The 19,676-nt window shown below is 36.7% G+C and overlaps 1 protein-coding gene across 2 annotated transcripts in view; it reads right to left on the reverse strand.

The window, feature by feature from the left end:
- The window catches only part of LOC132199757 (zinc finger protein 423), a 79,333-nt gene that overhangs the window by 11,264 nt on the left and 48,393 nt on the right, over positions 1 to 19,676 (reverse strand). For both annotated transcript variants that reach the window (XM_059624714.1, XM_059624715.1), the window contains one exon: positions 14,804 to 15,096. In XM_059624714.1, coding sequence (XP_059480697.1) covers positions 14,804 to 15,096 — 293 coding nt within the window. The remainder of the gene's footprint in view (positions 1 to 14,803; positions 15,097 to 19,676) is intronic.

The following is a 19,676-nucleotide window of genomic DNA, read 5'->3' on the forward strand; positions in this document are numbered from 1 at the left end:
ATATTTTTTTATTTATTTTAGTTTAATGAATTCGAAAGTCATGTCGTGTTGTAAAATATTATGGTATCTTCAGCTACGATCAATGGAAACAATGAAGCATCTCGTGGTGATACCCGATACCCTTACAAGGCGAAAAGCGTCTCTTTAGCGAGGCAGATCATCTCCCAGCCGCGACCAATAATATATTAATCGGGCGCTAAATGTCGTGTAAAATAATCCTGCGCGGCTGTAAACATGTCAATGCATGAATTACAGCGCGGCGGCACCCATGCCGAGTAGAGGTGTTGCCTGGTCGTCGTAAATTTTCGTCTCGAACGTGTGCGACGAGAAACAAAATATTTTGCATGAATTTATAAAATTGCCGCCGAGAGGGAAATTTCCATTACATGAGAAGTAGAAGATAATCATCGCATCGCGGCAAGAGTTATTTTAGTCCGAGGTGGTGCTGGCGAATTAATTTAATATTAAGAAACGACGAGACGAGCGGAGAGAGCGCCTCTCTATAAACAAGATAATAAAATTGGATGTGTAACGCCGCCGAGCACACGTCGTGCTCGCTTACGTAAAAGTGGAAATTGTTATTTCACTTTTTTAACTCTCTCAGGTGCTGGAAAATCGCCGATGCTCCGAGGGCAGTCCAAGGGTCAATGCTTTGCTCCTCATTATTTCATGCAGTAAAATTATTTACGGCCAATACGGAGAACGTTTTAATGCAAGGCGTAAATCAGGCGTCGCTGAAGCTTTTGGTGCTGCTGGATTTCTCAGCATTTTACGAACTTGAAGATTAAATGGCCACTTATAACAGCGGGAATAAATTATTTCAATGATTTTCATGTGTTCTAAGGAGGATATCGCATCTATTTTAAATTTTATTGCATTCAGTTTGCCCATAAAAATACTAATTTATGATTTAATATTAATTAATGTAATAAAAATAATATATGAATAATTTTCAATGTTTTGCAAACTTTCAAAAAATTATGGCAAATGATTTAAATTGGGAAAAACTCTGCACTCAGCTATGAGCTTCAGTAAGTTGTTCATTGCATTGTGTGCTTATTTTTGTTCCGACAATTTTTTTTCTCATTGAGTGTTCTGACTTGTTAAAAAAATAAAGATGATTTGAATAAATTTTCAAAATGTTTTTTCTTTTCTTTTGTTAAAAATATGATTGAAAAACATCTCAAATTGTGCATTTTTCTAAGTTCAAATTTCAAGTTATATTGGTGTTAATTTCCAGGTAATAATTAGTATTTAGAAGGTAAATTTAAAATTCGACTGTTCCTTAAATATGAGAGTGATGACAATTTAATACTATAAATAATTTTTATAAACAGGATAAAAAATTACTAGATCAATAAATTGAAACAAATTTCAAGAATTCTACTTTTATGATCCATAAGTTAAAAAAAAACTGTGAAAGTTGAAAAACAAATTGGACAAGGTGTCCAGTGTTAACACCACCTCCTGGTTTTTATCCCTTTTTAAATGTTCTGAGCGGTCTAGAGAGTTTGTTCGAAGCTTCTCTCGGCGTTGTTTTTCTGAAGCTGCAAGATTAGAAGGTCAATCCGATTGTGGCTGGAGCGATTTTATCGCACAGTGCGCGGCTGCTCTTTTGCCAACGTCGTGTACCACACAATACAAATAAGCCGAGTACGCATATAAATTTCCGTGCACGTAAGGCCGCATAATGAAGTTGATAGAAGAGTGCTTTTTGATGCTGCGCGGCGAGCAGAGATCGAGGCAGAACCGGCCGCGGCACCGTCAGCAGGCGGCGGCAGACCTGACCTAAGACAAGTTGCTCCTCGGTAGCCCATCATCATCACTAGCAATATTTCAACTCTTTACTTCTGCGCTCGCACCAACTCTCATCCTCACCAGCGAACCGGCACTTTATTTTGATAACTATTAACCGCAACAAGTTCTCGCGCCCTCCAGACATATTCAGTTTGTGCCACACTTAATTGGGCCCTTCCGAGATAAAGTACCGGTTACTATCGAGGGCGATCTACTATTATTATTGCGCCAACTTCGTGGAAATTCGTTTCTTTTTTCCTCACAAAACGGTAATTCCAAAGTTAAATTATTAAAAAAAAAAAATCTTTTGAAATTTTTATTTTATTTTCATGTTCAAATTTGAACTGAAAACGACCTTTTCTTGGTAAAACTGAAATTTCAAAGAAGAGTCAACGTAAATGTCCAAAGTTGCATATTTACAGATGGTATGAACAGGATTTAGCGATTTAGCTTTCCGACTAACTTTCTTCAAGTTTTAATTTTTTTTGGTGGTTGTTTAAAAAAAATGCAACAAATAGAATTCTACTTAAAAATGAACATTTTTCTGCACCTTTTGATAGTTATCTGAATTGGAAATAATTATTAACAAGAAATACGAGAATTCTTTTAAACCACTCAAATTAGGACAACAAATGCCCGCAAACGTTTTTTGCTTATTAAGGCAAGTTCAAATAAGGTAAGGAAAATTTTCCATGTTTCAGCAGCAATTTACTTCAACTATTATGATGCTCACGAGGCCGGTTCTTTAATAATAGGATCATCGAACCCGTTGCATCAAAATGGCCGGCCAGAGTGCGTCCAGGGCTTTTAACTGTTAATTTTCAAACGCATCCCCACTTCCAGTGAATTAATGGCGGCCAGTTAGTTGTTTTCCTGTGAGCGGAATTAGCGGCGAGAAACAAGATTACCAACCACTTTTCTTCCAGCCGGAGAGTGGAAGAGAGAGAGAAAAAATTATTATTTCATACGCCGCGCGGCGGCAGCCGGTTCCTGGATATTGCTAGTGGTCATGAACTTGAAATATGCGGACATAAATTACGGGGCATTAACATTTTCAACGCATGCACCATGCATTTTACATCCACTTGGTCACACACCGCACTGCGCCGTGCACGGTCTGAAAATTTCATTACGGGATAAAATATATTGCACACACACGCAGCAGAGAGATGCATTCGGAAAAAAGGAGTAAAGTCGCTTCTCGTTTCGTTATCTCGACTTCGCGCCCGATCGAAATGAGCTGATTGTCCGACTCAAGCACTTATAGGTGGCCCCAGAGCCTTCTTTCTTACCGGCTTCAGTTTTAATTTAAAACTTGATTCATCATAAAGGTTTTGCAGAGTTCAAAATTCCAAAGAAAAATAATAAAAAATAATAAAATTGTCAATCAAAAAAAGGGTAAATTATCTTGGTTAGGCAAGCCCTGTCAACATCTGCGTTGCAGGGGTTGCATAACTAACAATATGAATGCTGATTTGATAATATTTTCTTTATTTTTTAAAGCAATTTTATATTGGATAAAAAAAATACTTTAATATTAATAATAGGTTCTGGCCTAATAAAGAAGGTCCTCGTTTTCCAATTAAGAAAATTATGCGTGTGTGCAGATATTGCAGAGTGCATTAAAAGCTGGACCGGCCGGGATAATGAGCGGCGATATATAATGCCATTAGAGCACATTGGATGACAATAAATCAGCATCATTCTCGGTAAATAGCAGTAGTGGCTACTGCTTTTAGTTCTGTGAAATCAAAAGTTGGCACCGATCTCATTTGCATGATCACTTTTGATAAAATGGGCTGAGCACAATACACCTTTGATTGTAAGTTGTAAGAAAAGCTAATGCTAATCATGCTCTAATTGTGAATAAATAAATTTAATTTCAGCCAATTCTGTAGAATGTAATAAGCAGTTGGAAAAAACTCCAAATCTGAACATCCTAATTGAGTCTCATATTTTGCTATTCAAATCAATTGCAAACTTGTACGTAGGGATTTAATTTTTTATATTAAATAATTAATTTAAAAATCAACGAAATTGGTATAAAATGCAATGTTTATGTTTTATGTGCAGTGCTTATTTTTTTTATGATAATCCCTGCATTGACATCTCCCAGGCATTCCACAGAAGACGATTAAGTACTAAAGTGGAAGAGAAAAGTGCAAGTATGAGCCAAAGTGACTGCACCGCTGCTCATCGCGATAATATTCCTCGGACTTGTATTTATTTGACACAAAGTGCCACGGCCGGTCGGCATCAGGAAGTAAGCGCGGCCGATTGCAAAAGAGCGGGAGAGGCCAATAGTATGAACTGCCAGTTGCGGAGATCTCGATGACCGGCTTGGACTGCCGAGAAATATTTTGCCGCTAATCTCGTCAGACCAGAGCTATTAGGAGGGACTTTTCACGCATGCACTGCCCTTGCAAGGTCAAGAACCCTTCCTTCCTCCGGTCAGGTGACATCGATCTGCTCATTGGCCGGCGCAACTTTGAAATGCACTTGTCGTGTAATGAGAAAGAGAAGGAACGAGTGCGCTAATCGGCTCGTGCGATAAATTGGTCCGTCATGATTTTCGTCCGGGAAAGAGAGAAGGAGGCGGAGTGACAGGAGGAGCGCGGAGGTCTGCCTCGTTCCGTTTGCACCGTTGGCACGGCCGCACGATCGGATCAATTACAAAGTGGCCGGTTGGCCACATAACTTTGAAAACTGACGATGAGACCGCAGAGGTGCCAGGACAACTCAAATTTTTATCTCAAATTAATTGGAAAAATAAATTTATGTTTGATAAATATTTTAGATATTAAATTGTCATAGACGTTTGCCAAGTATTTAATTTGTGAAAGTTTATCAATGAAAATGAATGAAAAATAAACTGAATGACGTTTACTAATAATGACCAACAAGACAAACCAACCTAATTCTGTTGCCAAACCAAAAGTTTGATGTATACTGAAGTACAAGACATTTATTAATTAAAATATAGAAATATATTAAATATTAATATATCATTAATTAATAAATAAATGAATTCAATTTAGTGTTTAAAAACGTTTTTTAATAAAATTAAACGTTCTAAATATTTAACTAATATAAAATAATTTTCATGTAAACTATTTCAGATATATTGGGAAAAAAATTGATAGTTTTAATGAAATTAATTTTGATTGTAAAAATTTGACAAATTAATTAGAGGTCGAAATCTTATCTTTCAATTAGCAGTTTCAGATTATATGAATTTCCACAAGAGAATTTAGAGGTTCTTCTACTTTTTTCAAGTTTCTCCAGCGCATTCCACAATGTCTCTTTCTATAGAAGAAACTGATGGACCCACTGAGAACTTTCACATCAACAACCCCATCGCGTCGTCGTGCTGCACAAATCACTGCTCTTTTTTATTCGTGCCGCTTTTTCTTTCCTCTTTTTTTTTGTATCGTTTGGCCGCGAGTGCAGGCAGCCACTGCGTTTATGTATTTTATTATTAAATAAGGAGAAATAAATTTCAGTCATTGTGGTGCGCGGCTGCTGCTGATTTATATAAAGGGACATGTTTTAACAAAGCTGGAATTATAATATTTCATTATGCAAATTCAGTCCAGCAGCGCTCTTTTCCCCTTATGGGCAATGCGGGAATATTTATGTGGTTGCCCATAATTCAGCGAGACGCGGAGATGCAGCGGCCGGCAGATTTTTCAGCCCGCGTTCGAAATGACTTCAACGCCCCTTTTAATGACCACATTAATTCTGCTGCTTTTCCACTTCTTGCGCGCATCATTACACGCATACGTAATATTAATGCAAACGATTTTCAACGTTCTTTTCCGATTTTGATCTATATAGATTTGAAACGAGTCGTAAAATTTCAATTTCTTGATAGGTCGACCAACGCACAAATATTAATTATTCATGCGGCGAGATTCAAAAGGCGATACGATGAAAACGAAATGGAGATAAAAAAAAAACAACACTGATGGGCGCGCTCTTGAGAGAGATAAATATTATATTAGCTTCACATTACTCTGTTGTTATATTGAACGGCCCCTGAGGCCATTATCTGCGTCGACTGGTGTGCACTTTTTACAACCGCATTGTCGGTGGCACTGATGGTGATTAGAGGCGATGGTGATAAGTGCCGCTGCTAACGTGGGCAATCAATGCCCGCGCACGCACCCAACGCGGCGGCGTGTGCCTATTGCATTCATAAACAAGCCAATTGCAATCATCGTCACTCACGCCGCATGACTTGTGTGAGTAGTGAGCAGACACGCTTGCTTCTCATGCATAAGTGCGCCCAGCGTTGCAATGCACAAGCGATTTCAATTTTCACCCAGAATATAACACGGAACAGAATATTGAATCACTTAATATTGGTTTTGAATTCAAATTTTTTTTTAATAAATTTGGTGTGTAAGAAAAATATTAATATTAGAGTTGCACAATAATTTACGCTAGATTTTGATCTTTAATTTGAAATAATAGAACAGTTTCAAATCAAATAAACATTAAATTAAAAGTTGTTGAATTTTATTTTATAAACATTACTGATCATTCTGATGAAGCTTTTCTCCTCTGTTTTTTGCAGCAGGTTAGAAGCATTTTAGCTATTATAAAATAAATATAAATCATAATTTCCAAAAAGTTAGATAGATTTAAAGGGCACTGTTTGCATATTTAGAAAACAATTTTCATGTCAGTAGTGCTACTTTAAGATCTTATTGCCTCATTTAAATTTTAAAAAGAAAACGTTTTTATGAGGGTTGTCATTTTTAAACTTAAAGAAAATTCGTTGTGGCAATAATTAATCTTTAAAAGCACTTTTCATGGAGTATAAGTAACAATTGGATTGAAAAATTCTACAAACAATTTATTATATTTATTATCTTACCAGTAAAAAAATTTTTCATTTGAATTTCTATATGCAAATGACCATCAGAAGAACCATCTATATAATATAGAAGTGTCTTTCATGAATTAAAATTTTATTTCAACGTTGGAATACTAACAACGATGAAACGTGCGCGTTTCATTGTTTTTGCTTGCGGGCGGCAACGCGTGAGAACCGAGAGTGTTCAGCAGGTGTACCTACGTATGTAATGAAATGTGCAATAAATTGTGACTGCAGGAGAGAGTGAGGTGCAGTCGCTGGAGCGAGCGCCCATCGTAAAGAGCATATCGAGTTGAGCGCTCATCGGAAGGCAAATATTTACGCCTCTGCATCTCGCCGATTATTTTATTGATATTTATTGTTGCCATTAATTTTTACGGCCCGGCTGTGTGCGTGTCGCTTATTTGTAACTCAATTATTCTTCTTGTTGTTGTTTGTTGTTGGAAGAAGAGAAAGAGTTGTGTGCATTTCGCCCGCTAATGAGGCGTAGATTGAATTTTGATAGAGGCGACTAGGACGCTCAATTTCTGTCTCAAAGCGACACTTTGCTTTTATCTACGGGACTCGTTAGCCAGCTGACAAATGGCAGAAGTGAGATTTTACCTATTCGTCGCTCTCAATTATTATGCAAATAAAAAACGAGAGCGTAATTGCGACCGGTTCGTAAATTTGCCGCCGTGTCGCAGTGGGAGGAAAGAAATTGCAGGGATTCTTCATGTTCTTTTCATTGCACGATCTTTTCTGATGAATTTATTCAACAAACATATATAAATTTATTTGCATTTACATATGAATATTCTTATGAAAATGTAAGTCGATCAGAAAAGTAAAGGAAAATATACATACATGATGAAACTTACAAGTTAAAATGGAAAATGAATTGTAATGTCTAATAATCTGAAAATAAAATTAACCTTGAAAAAACACGCTTTAATTTGTAAATAGTTCTGATTCAATTTAATTTATGAAAAAATAGCCAATACAAGTTATATCTAAAAATAATATCATTCATTTATACAAAAATGAATTTAAATAAAATAAAGGAAATATATAATTATAATAAAAGGAATATTATTTGCAGTTAAATCTCGTGAGAATCTCGAGCTTTGCTGGCAGAGTCGGATCGCGGATCGCAGGGAGTCCCGCTCAGTCAGTTCTTGTGGCTCTCGCAAGATAATCTGCACGAAGCAGCGAGTTGAGTGCTGCGCGTCTTGTGAATGTGTTTGTATAAAGATGCAGCATGCGAGCGAGAGAATATTTATCTAACCTCACCCTGCCATTAATTACTGACCCGGCTTGTTGCTCTCAAGATTTATCATTCAAGATCAGCGCGAGAGAGCAAGAAAACGGCCGGCCGTGCGTCCAGCACTGGGGCCGACTCCCAGCAGCCAGCACAGATAATTTGCATTTATCCCGAGAGAGCATCGTGAGAGAGGCACCCAGCGATCCCCAAAGCTAATTAACGCGTTTCCAACTGACGCGAATTTGAATTCTGCGCATTTATTATGCAAATCTGGAAGAAGAGGAAATTATCGTTTGTTATTCCGAGTTATTATACAACTTATTGAGAGAGATCCGTGGGTTATTCTGCACGTAGGTGTTTGTTATATATTTATTTATTTATGCGTATACCTGGTGGCATTGATGAGGCATTTAATTATTGACCGCGCGGCCGTGTTACACTTCTTCGCGGGGCTGAGATTTGCTGCCGAGATTTTTATGCAACAACATTATCACGGCGATGGCATCACCTCTTTCTCTCTGTACCTCGGAGTCTCCCAGCCTCCTCTGCATCTGTGCTAACGACAAGCACGGGGAACTAACCCGTCTGCTGCTCTTTCTCAATTTCTAAATTTGTCCAATTAAGGCTGTGTGTTTTGCTGCGGCTCCTCGAGCGACTGTCTGATCGATCTGGAGGCCAAACTAAAGAAAGCGATCGCTGGGCGTGAAGCGAATTGAAAACAATTGACTTGCAATTAGAAAGACGTCATTGGAAATCTTTACTTTTTTTGTAAATGAAATGAGCGCCTTAGGTCGTGGCACTGTAGCCTGTAGAGTTTTGTATTGAATGATTGATTTTATTTGTAAATTTTATATAATTAATTTTCTAAAAATTGTGAAAATTTTTACATCTTTCATTATATTTGTGTTGGCCAAATTTATATTCATTATAGCTGCGATTGCCAACCAATCAATAATGTATGTACTACAGTATTACTTAAATAATACTAGACGTAACAATAAGTGCAACTAATTTCAGTAGCTCACTTAATTCATTTAATTCATCAAAAGAAAACAATTCTTTTTAAGTAATTTAAAATTATTCTTACAATTAGACGCATGGTTTATTAGATCCACAATATTAAAGCTGCCTTTGTTTTCATCAACAATCACATTATTTTTCGGCGTTAATATAAATTAACAATTTTTAATTAAAAATATTAAGATATATATTATGTAGGAGCCATTTGCAGACATGATTGCTTCTTCCCCAAAACCAAAGCTACTTAAAATAACACATAAAAAAATATATATTTATCTTTATAATTTGAAATAAAAATGTTGAAATGAAATAAAAATAAAGTTTAATAAATAAAATTAAAATAGATTTTACACTAAAAAAAGTTTTAAATAAAATATAATTATATCTAGCATTACTTCCAATCTACAAACCAAGCCTCAAGATTAGTTTTATATTTAAAAACTAACAAGCTGACATGAATGGCGCTGTTTATTGTTAAAAAAAATATCTGAAATAATTCCACACTTGATTGTTTTAATTGCAAAGTTCACCTTGTCCATCACTAGCACATAGGTCAGAGTTTTTATGCTCTGGATCTCAGCACGAGTTTCTTTTTCTTTTATTGCCCTGATGCGAGGGATGAGAACAAAAAGGAGCTCTCGATCTGCGTCAAGCAGGCAGGCGGTTTTTACTTTTCGTTTTGCCGGCGCGGCGGCTGCTGAATAAAATTACTGACTAAATGCTGGTTGTGCCGGCCGCGCGCAAGTGGTCGATTGGATTAAAATGCAGCAGGCCATTATTAGCGAGTGCATTTGACAGACAGCAGCGCGGAGAGCGAGACGCGCGGAAAATAATGTGCAGCCGCGGCTCCCAGCGCACAATCGAAATAATAAATATAAACGCGCGCGCGAGAGTTGCATTTCAAGCTAGTTTTTCGGTCGCATTTGTGTGCTGCTGTAAATATTAAGCGCGCGTGTGTGCACACACAGTGTGTGTGTGTGTCTTTGTGCGGCTGATATTATGGAAAGCACTAAACCAACCAGTTGTCAGTGCATTTATTTTATATGCGCCGCCTGCCCCTGCTACTTTTTCTCGAGAAAAGACTCTTCTAAATAAGAAGAGGTGCATTTTATTTCTTACCAAAGCACTAACAAATGACCATCAACTGGTTTTTAAACGAGTTCAATGGACCGTTCTCGCCTGCGCCGAGCGTCTCTCTCGCTGCTGCTCGTCTGCAGTGCCGCCGCGAGAGAGTGTAAAAAACTCTCTAATAACCGTCCGTCATAATCATTGCACCGGCAAAATGCATATTTTCCACTCTTTTCCTGTTGACGTTTCTCGGTGTGTGTCACTTTGCTTGCCAGAAGTTTCTAAATAAACGTTCTTCTCATTCCTTATTTTATGTGTTTCTTTCTTTCTTTCCTCTCCTTAACCGCTCGACAGATTTTATCCCGCGAGTGACAGCTGACTTGCAATTATTACTGCTCCTTGGCACACACGTTGATCGATCTCGTATTTTGATAATGACAAAGCCGATCTTTTGCTCAATCCCCACAATAACTGACTGCTCTCGGTGAACGCCGTGCAAATTGGGATTACAGCCATTGTCCATCCATGATAATAAGTCTTCCTTGAAAGATTGGTTAAATTTAAGAAAAAGATGCAATAAATATTAATTTTACAAATTGAACAAATTGTTAGGAATGAAGATGCAATTAAAATGGCAGACAACTTGCTTTTTTAGTAACAAATTTTTGTTTTAAAGTACAGATTTTTGAAACTTAAAGATAATTTTAATAGCAATAATATTTTGAAATTTCTTTATTTTGTTTAGTTTCATATTATAAAAAAGTTAAAACTTAAACAATAATATAATGTAATTTAATCTTTAATACAACATTAAACACGTTTTCACAAGTCGTGTGTTGCATGTATTTCATTTAAATTAAGTTTAAAAATTAGAAAGAAAAAAAATAATAATAAAATAATAAAATTTAAAGAACACTTGATTCAGGATAATTATATTGAAAAGACTTGCATGTCAATATTTCATGGATAGTGAAAAATAATTGAAATTAAATAAATAATCACTGAAATTTACAGATATCCCGAAATTAATAGAAACCCTGCAATATAATTCTTAAGCGACACGTTTTGTCAAGAGGAAAAAACAAGAAGTCTGCAAGTTGGGCCTAATTAAGAGCGAGTCCCCATTCGGAGGCACGACGGCGTGGATGATTCAATTTGGACCACCGGGCCAATTGTGGCGAGGCATCAGAGGGAAAACCAAAAGCGAACATAAAGATCAAAAACGGCGGGCGGAGCGCGCCGTATTTGTGCGAGAATTTGAATGTGCCTCGTCATGGCGCGGCGCAAATCAACTCCGTCCGACTAATTGTTTTGCCCGCGGTCGGCGCGGAGCGGAAAATAATTCCACATCCTTTCGGCCGAGATTCCTTTTCAGCGGCTTTCTCACACACCCGAGGCGTAAAAAATTATTTCTGCGCCGCGAGAGCGAAAGAAACCACCTGTCCGTAATCGGCATCAATGACACCCGCGCGACCAGACAAAGCGAACACAACCGAGCGAAGCGGGCTGGGGGAGTGTGAGATTTTCGCGCACTCCTGCCTCCTCCAATTTGGCGCAAATTGTGCTTGGGTGAGAAAGCAGACACCCAAAGCATGAGACACAGGCGGGGGCGTTCATAATTTAATTAGAGCGTTTTGAATGCGAAAAAGGAGTAAAAGACAAAAAAGCGCCGCGATGGTGAGAAAGGCGAGGTGTGAAAACTTCTGAGGGAAAATCAAAGCCAGACACTTTTATATCCGCCGCCCGAGGGGAGACCATACTTTTGTGCAGTGTCATTTCGGCGCGACGTTTTTCTGCACGCTCTCGCAGTCGTGCATGCACTCGCGGCCGCGTGATTCCGACAGTCTAATTATTCGCCGCTGAAAGGGGATAATTAGAAGCAAAGTTAATTAATAGGGGTGTGCGTGCTGAGAGTATTTTACTTCCACTCTGGCGCCTCTCCGTCCTTCCCCCAGCAGTTGATAAAAAAAACGGGGGGTTTCAAAACTGTGCACTAGAAAATTAAATAGCCGTACTAGCTTTGCAATTATTGAAGTAATGTAGGAATACAGATCATACGTTTAACTCACACATTTTATTATTTAAATTGAAAATACCTGAAAATATTCAACTTTTCTTTTAAGGAATTGATTAAAAAGATGTTTTTGTTCAGAGCTTATGGTATCTTCACTGAAAATAAAATTACTGAACATTTTCACTCAAGATCAACTTAAATTTTGATGCTAAATATTAAATTTATTTTTCCAACTTGATCGGGGAGGTATGAACGAGATTTGATCATTTTATTTTTATCAATTTTTAGTCAGGAAATTTTTTAGAATAAATAAATTAGTTAAGAAAATTCCCTTCATAAAGAATATAAAATTTAAAAAATTCAGTTCTCCCAATAAATTCAATTTTTCTGATGATGAATCCTTGGAATTCATATCTACAAACTTATGATAATGTAAGCAAAATTTACCAGCAAAAGTAATATCCATAATTGTAGTTTCAAAACAAATTCAAAATCATTCATTTTTATAAAAGCAGTTAGCAATTTCTTGATCAATTAAAAAGGCTGCAACCTTAGCAATAAATATGAATCTCAGATACGATCTCGATGCCGCTCCCATCAAAGATTGAAGCAAAATTCACTTAAATCCAGCCAAGACCTGAAAGTGCATTCCTAAAGTTGAGTGCACCGTGGATCAAGTTTGAGGCGTACCGAATCAATTATTGCGATAGGAGCCGAGCAGTAAAAAGCCCGATCTTCTCTCTCCCGTAATAAACATTTTCCACATAAAACAAGATGCAGATAATTAGTCGGCGCGCGAGAGAAAGAGAAAGAAAGAAAGAGCGGCAGGTAATGGAAAGAAAATTGTTCGCGCGGAGAATGCGGCGAGACAATTAGCCAGCCGGATCATTATTATTCCATAAAGCGGCGGCGACGAGAGCAAAATAAAAACGGGCAGGTTCGGCGGCTTTTTGATTTCAGCTCAAAGAATAAAGAAGAAAAAACAAAACACACGCCCACGCTTGAAGGAAAAAATTCGAAAACCGCGAGTTTTTCAACGCTTGTTCACTTAATTGTTTTGATAAAAATAACTCATGCAAATTCCTTCTTTTCCGTCCATCTTTTTGTGAAATCCGAGCAGCAGCCAAGCGCGAATTTGCTTTTGAACGAATTTCTATCTTTGGCTTTTCGTGCAGCTCGAGCGGGGCAATTTTTGCTCCGGTACAAGCGTTGTTGTTGTTTCTGTCGTTTGTTTGTACTTTTCTCTTTTTATTTATCCACGCTCTCTTGCTCGCTCTGCTCTCGCTGCGTATGTGCATGTAGTTATTTATGTTTACTTAAACGTACAAGATGAATTCACGGAGACTGTAAATCATATTTGTACACGGCCGGACAATCGCGCGCTGCTCGCTTTGTGCTGCTGGAAAAGCGGCGCGCGAGGATTAAAATAATGAAAGGGTTCTTTCTGCTTTCAGTCCTTTTTGTTTTCAAACTCGCCCGCATCAGTCCGGAATATAATTGCACAACTCATAATTGCACGCAATTATTTCGGATGTATTTATTACCTCGCAGTCTGAACATCAATCAAATTGAAATCTTTCCAGATATAATATAATAATTTCAATCGGTGAAACATCGGAGGAATTTTGTAATCGTTTGCAATTTAAATTCCGTCCTCGGGGGAATTGTAAAATTTCTCTAATGTATCAATTTAATTGAAACGTTCTTGCCGAGTGAATTCAATCAAGAGATATTTTAATTGGCAAACGTCTGCCGCCGTTCGGCTAATGAAGAGATACTCGGACTGAGAAACCAATTTTATCTCTTTATGTTTCACGAACTATTTAATCGTGCACAGCACATGCAAAAATGTATGAGAGATGCTTCTCTTGTGTGAGAAAGGAGATAATTTATCTTGCGGCTCATTTGGCGCACAATGCCTTTGTGGCAGGACGCTAATTAATTTGTTGACAGCCATTTTTCAGCGCGCAACTCTCTTTCGTATTTGTTTAAACTCGTTAATGTGCCGCGCGCTCAAGTGGCGATTATTCATATTTCCCTCACACACGTGATGCGTGAGCGTTGCAGAAATGAAGAAGCCACTCGACTGACAGACACCTCCTGTGCTCATTTGTAAACGTTGCCACTGACGCAGTTGATGCATATTAATTTGACCTAATCGCTTCACATCACTTCTTTTTGAGCTGAGATAGTTTAAATCAAAACTTTTTATTTGAAACTCCTACTTTAAACAATACAATTCTAAAACCCCGAGACTATTGGTAAATGTATGTTTTAAAAAACTTTCAACTCTCATATTTCCTCTGATTTAATCATTGCCAAATACATTTGTGATATTTAAAAAAGGTTTATTGAATTAGTGCAAAAAAATAGTGTTTAAAAAAATCTTTGATAATAAACACTATGCATAAAATAAGTTTTAATAATTTAGATTTATTATAATATTATATAAAGTTATTTTCAATATGCTATTTTAGTAAATAATTCTAATTTTAAAATATTATATTTAAATAAATCAATATTTTGTTAAAAAAATCCTGCAAAGCAGAGTTAATAATTATTTATTCGTTTCAATATTAATATTTGTAAATATAAATAAATGTTTATGACCTATTAGATCACCTGTATGCAAATTATATAATAATTCTCCTCTGTCGTCGTATCTTGATAATATTATGGTTTATTCCTACGTCATTCTAAAAACTCTCCTTTATCGTTCTAATGGGCTGTTAATGCTATCGCAATTCAACCAACAATGATAAATATAAAAAAGTCCTACCTGCTCATGTTTTTTGAGGTAGTTGAGCCTCGGGAACGCCTTGGCGCAGAATTGGCAGGGGTAGGGGGTGGCCTCGGTGACCCCCAGCGTGAAGCCGAGTTCGCTGTCCGGCGGTTGGCTGCTGGCCGAGGAACTGCAGCTGGACGAGGCGCTGGACGCGCGGCCAGCAGGGACGGCCGCCTTGGTGGCCGCCACGGCGCTCGGGCCCTCAACGGGCGCTTCCTCGATGGTGCTGCTGCTGCTGCTGTCCGACCTCCAGCTGCTGGTGCTTCCTGGCTCCGAACCGAGTGCCTCTGCAACAATCACAACCGAAACGCGGTAATTTGCATGCTAAAGACGTGTAATTTCACGAGAGGTGTATCATTAATTGGAAACGACCATATAATTGAATGCTTCAATGTAATTTCATTAAAATCAATTTGACGCCGCAGGAACGGCGCTTTTACCGTCAAAAAACACGATAATGCCAATTAATTGGCCATAAACCCGGCAAGAAGCGCTGCATCATAATGCGTTTATTCGCCGATCAATCATTATCCCGATGACAGCTGAATCGACCCCGACCATTGGCAACATCATGTGCATAAGTACAGTGTGTATTCATATGCATGCCTCTCAACATCTGAAGAGCCGCTCGTTTTTAATGACAACCTTTATTAAAGACTGAAGGAAGGTTGGGAATTGTTGCCGAGATATAAAATCAATTGGAAGACAATTAAATTTTTTTTTATAAAAACAGTGAAAATTGAATTGTGATTTTCGCTACTTACCAGCACCCACGCGACTTGTGATTTTGGGTTGCAAATTACTTAACAGGAAATTATAGAGAATAAAAAATTATAAGTTTCAGCGCATCTGTGAATGTAGTTTCATTTTTGACTGAATTTAATTATTAACGTGATATCCTGGTTTCTTATTCCTTATTTAAATTCAACGTTTATGTTAAAACATCAAATATACTCAATTTAATTTGACCGTTATTTAAAATATAAATTAAAAAATTTTACTTTTTACAATATTTATTAAAAAAATAAAATACTATTTTAGTATTTGTACCATATTTTAAATTAGATGCCATTTTATACCGTGGATGGAAAAACCAAAGAATAAAGAAGTTCAGAGTTAATATCATAGTTTTAAAAAATTTAATAAATATATAACCACAAATTGTAAAGATTGCAAAGTAAAATATTATCATGTACTTAGAATCTTTCATGTATCTACAACATTAATGTATTGTTGTAAATATTGAGAAAAAAATATAGAAATTAATCAATAATAAATTTTGTTGACTTTGTATGAAATGAATGAAACTAAAAAGAGATGAAATTTTGATCAATTTAAATAATCCAACTAATAGAAAATAGAATCAAGGAAATAATAAATAAGTGAGGCTAACCGAGAGTGGTTGTCACTGTTGTTTGACCAGTTTAATTCCAAATTACAAATCGTAAGAAAAGAAAATATTAAGTTCATTCAAAAATTGTGTTGCATCAATATTTTTTTGAAAAACAAAAATGTTTGATAGGCATTACGAGTTATGCAACGTGCCGTGCACGCGGGTGAAAAGCATTGCCTAACAACTAGGAGACTTTTGGTCTAGGCAAATCACTGTTGGGAGCGCGAGGAATGAGAGGCTGCACCTTCGCCTCCGCTCAAAATGCATTTCCAGTTGTTTCGTCACCGCGCGACCGATTCGCGGGACGATAAAAACAAAATAAATAATCGCCTGCCTGCCGACGGACGGACGCAAAAAGGCTGAGAACGATTTTACGAGTCATCAGTCCTGTGCCGACTTACAAGTTTATTTCATTAGTTTTGCAAGTGAACACGCCGCCGACTAATAGCGCCTTTTATTAATTAGTATTTTCCATTCTGCCGGCGGTGTCATTAAGTAGCCGAGAGCGGCATTTAAATAATTCATACGTACGCATCTCACAGCCACCGAGCGACGGCGGTATGTTTATTAATTTTTTTTCCTCAAAGCTAAAAATGCTGCACTTCCATCATCAGCGGGGAGAAAGAAAGAAGGATACGCGAGGCGGCTCCTTGTATGTATGTGCATTTTCAAATAATTAATGGCGCGCCGCATGTGCATTCGAAACTGGAATATCAACTCGGCATCTCTGACGCCCAGTCAAGAGCGGCCGGCCGGCCGGCATCTCTCGCTCCTTTGTCCGCCGCGACTTTATTTTACACCATCGCAATTTTACGTTCGATACGAAAACGATCGTCAAATTTTATTGCCCTGCGCGCTTTTATCTCCTTGTTTGTTTCTTGTCGCGCATCCCCGAGACTAATCAAATAAGCAGTGGTGACTTGGGCGAGTCTTGCTGAGGGCAACTTATCCTTGCAAGGACAAATTAATAAATATATTTGTTCCAGCCACCCAGCCTTAACAACAGGTCTAATTACTGTCAAAAGCAATGACCAATAATTTATTTATTTAAGAACACTTATTTTTTATAATCTCAATTATATGTCATTTTAGAACAAAGATATTAATTTATTTTATTTTTTTTAAATATTAAAACAGTAATAATTATTGTTTTTAACTCAATTTTATTTTTAATTCTTTGTATTTTTCTAGAATTGCTATTAGCTTCCATTCCCTAATTACGGACAAGGGCAGTTTGGATTAAAAAAATATGTGCACAAAATTATAAATTTACAAGAAAACCCTCCTCTTTATAAATCAAGCAAACTGCTCACTTAAATAAGATGGTCAGTAGCTACAATTATGTCTATGTCTAATTCAAACACGATTTTTATGGGATTCAGTCTCTAGTCTATTATTTTTATTGATTTGTGTATAGAGTAGAAGAAATTAGACCATTTCCTTTACCAAAACATAATTTTAATTTGAATGGAAAAATTAATAATTAACTGAAATTTGCGTTTGTATATTTTAATTAATTTTTTCTGTCTATCAAAAAAACAAATTATAGTAGTTTTTGAATGTGATATACTTGAAATTAAAATAAATACCACTTACTTAGGGACTTACAGGCGGAAGATGATGATAAGTTGGCGCGTAAGTGGTGTAAATTAATTTACATTTGGCGCTGGCCGGGAGCACCAACAAGTCATTTCCCGTCTCGGCCAAAGTTAAGAAAGACTATTTATTTTTTCTGCTCGGCGGGGTTAATTAATCAGGGTCATCACGAATTTTACAACGGCGCAATTTGGAGAGTAATGTGTATCTGAAAGGGCGCGTAATGCTCGTCTAGAGATCTTTGCAGACAATATAATCAAGTTTAATGGCGCTAGACTATGATAAAGAGCTTTAATTGAGCTTGTATATGCTGCGGCGAGAGCTAAAAATAGTCCGCGTGTCAGATAATATCGCATAATAAAAAGTCATTCATCCTTGTTTTCTACTTGACGTACTACATACTTTTACTATATTGTTTACATTGTCAAACAAAGACACCTTTAGAAAAATAAATTTATAATATTTTCATTTTTTTCTCACAAGTCATATTTCAATTTTGCATTTTGAAGCAAGTTTTATGATAAACAACCGAGTAAAACATGAAAAAGTTGAATTAATGATTTTTGTATAAATTTTTAAGGAATTGCGATGGCAGTAAAATATTTTAATATGATATGACAGATTCAAAATCAGAATTTTTTAATTTAGAAAAGGTAGAATTTTCAGGAGACGGTATAATGTGAGAATTTGTCGATTTTCCTGGACATTTAAGCGGCATTCTTGGCGTTAAATGAAGTGAAAAGTACTTGCAGCAACACGCACTTGAAATGAACGGCTGGGAAAATTATATGCATTTACGCGCCGGAGCAGCAGACAGAGTGATGCAATTCGATATTATAGGTGTCGAGAGTGTCGTGTAATCAATGATTAATGTTTATTTTTCTTATTCCTCCTTAGCAGCATTTATTCCCGCGCGCCAATCGAGTGTGTTTAATTGCAAAGTATATACGTATTTCGACTCTTTCTCTCTTTTTTTCAATAAAATAATTTCATATTTCTCTGGCAAATCCGCGTGCTGTGACGCCGAGATTATATTCCTGTGAGCATTATAATTTAAACGGCAACAAGTGTTTGCAATTTTATCTCTCAAAGTGCATTTTTGTTCCCTCTGGAGAGCACGTTTGGTGAGCACAGGCATCTGTTGCAAACTGGTTTGCATCGCTGTTTGTACGCACTGCTATGCCAAAAATTCACTCCTCCAACCGAGAGGCACTTCTTTTCCAAGTGCCGGACTTGCTTGGTAATTTACAAAACGGGCAATTACAGCCGATTGCTTTAAGTTGCGAACGTGTTGGACTTATTTACAACTGCATGAGAGGGAGAAACAAACTAAATGATGCGATGGGAAATGTTTTTATCCTATGGTTGTGAAAAAGCGATCAAGTTAGTTTAACTCATCTCTTTGTCAGTGTGAATCTCAAAATATCTTAATTTTCAATGTAATAATTATAAAGCAATTCTTTGCTCCTTGACTTATAAAATTATTTGTTGAAGCAGTACTTTCCCATAATTAATGCATTGTTGTAGAACATGCATAAAATTAAATTGAATGAAAGAAAAAAAGTAAATGAAGATTGCAATAAAATTCTAATCCATTCAATTTTTTTTGTTTTTTATTGTTTATAGAAACAAAACACATACATTAGTATTAAAAATTTGAAAATAGTGATAAAATATTAAATTATAATATAAACTACAAATATAAAGTTAAATAATTTTGTCTTATTTGCTTTTTGTTTGTAGTTAAAAAAAAATCAATTTAATTCAAGAAGTGTCGTATGTGTTCACATAGATGGTCAAGATAATAGATCTGAATTCAATGACGACCAATATAAAACCGCCATCAAAATATTTATGTTTTGGAAGCTTCCGGAAACT

Source organism: Neocloeon triangulifer, unplaced genomic scaffold, assembly GCF_031216515.1.
Source record: "Neocloeon triangulifer isolate White Clay Creek 2 clone unplaced genomic scaffold, ASM3121651v1 ptg000014l, whole genome shotgun sequence".
Lineage (NCBI taxonomy): Eukaryota > Metazoa > Arthropoda > Insecta > Ephemeroptera > Baetidae > Neocloeon > Neocloeon triangulifer.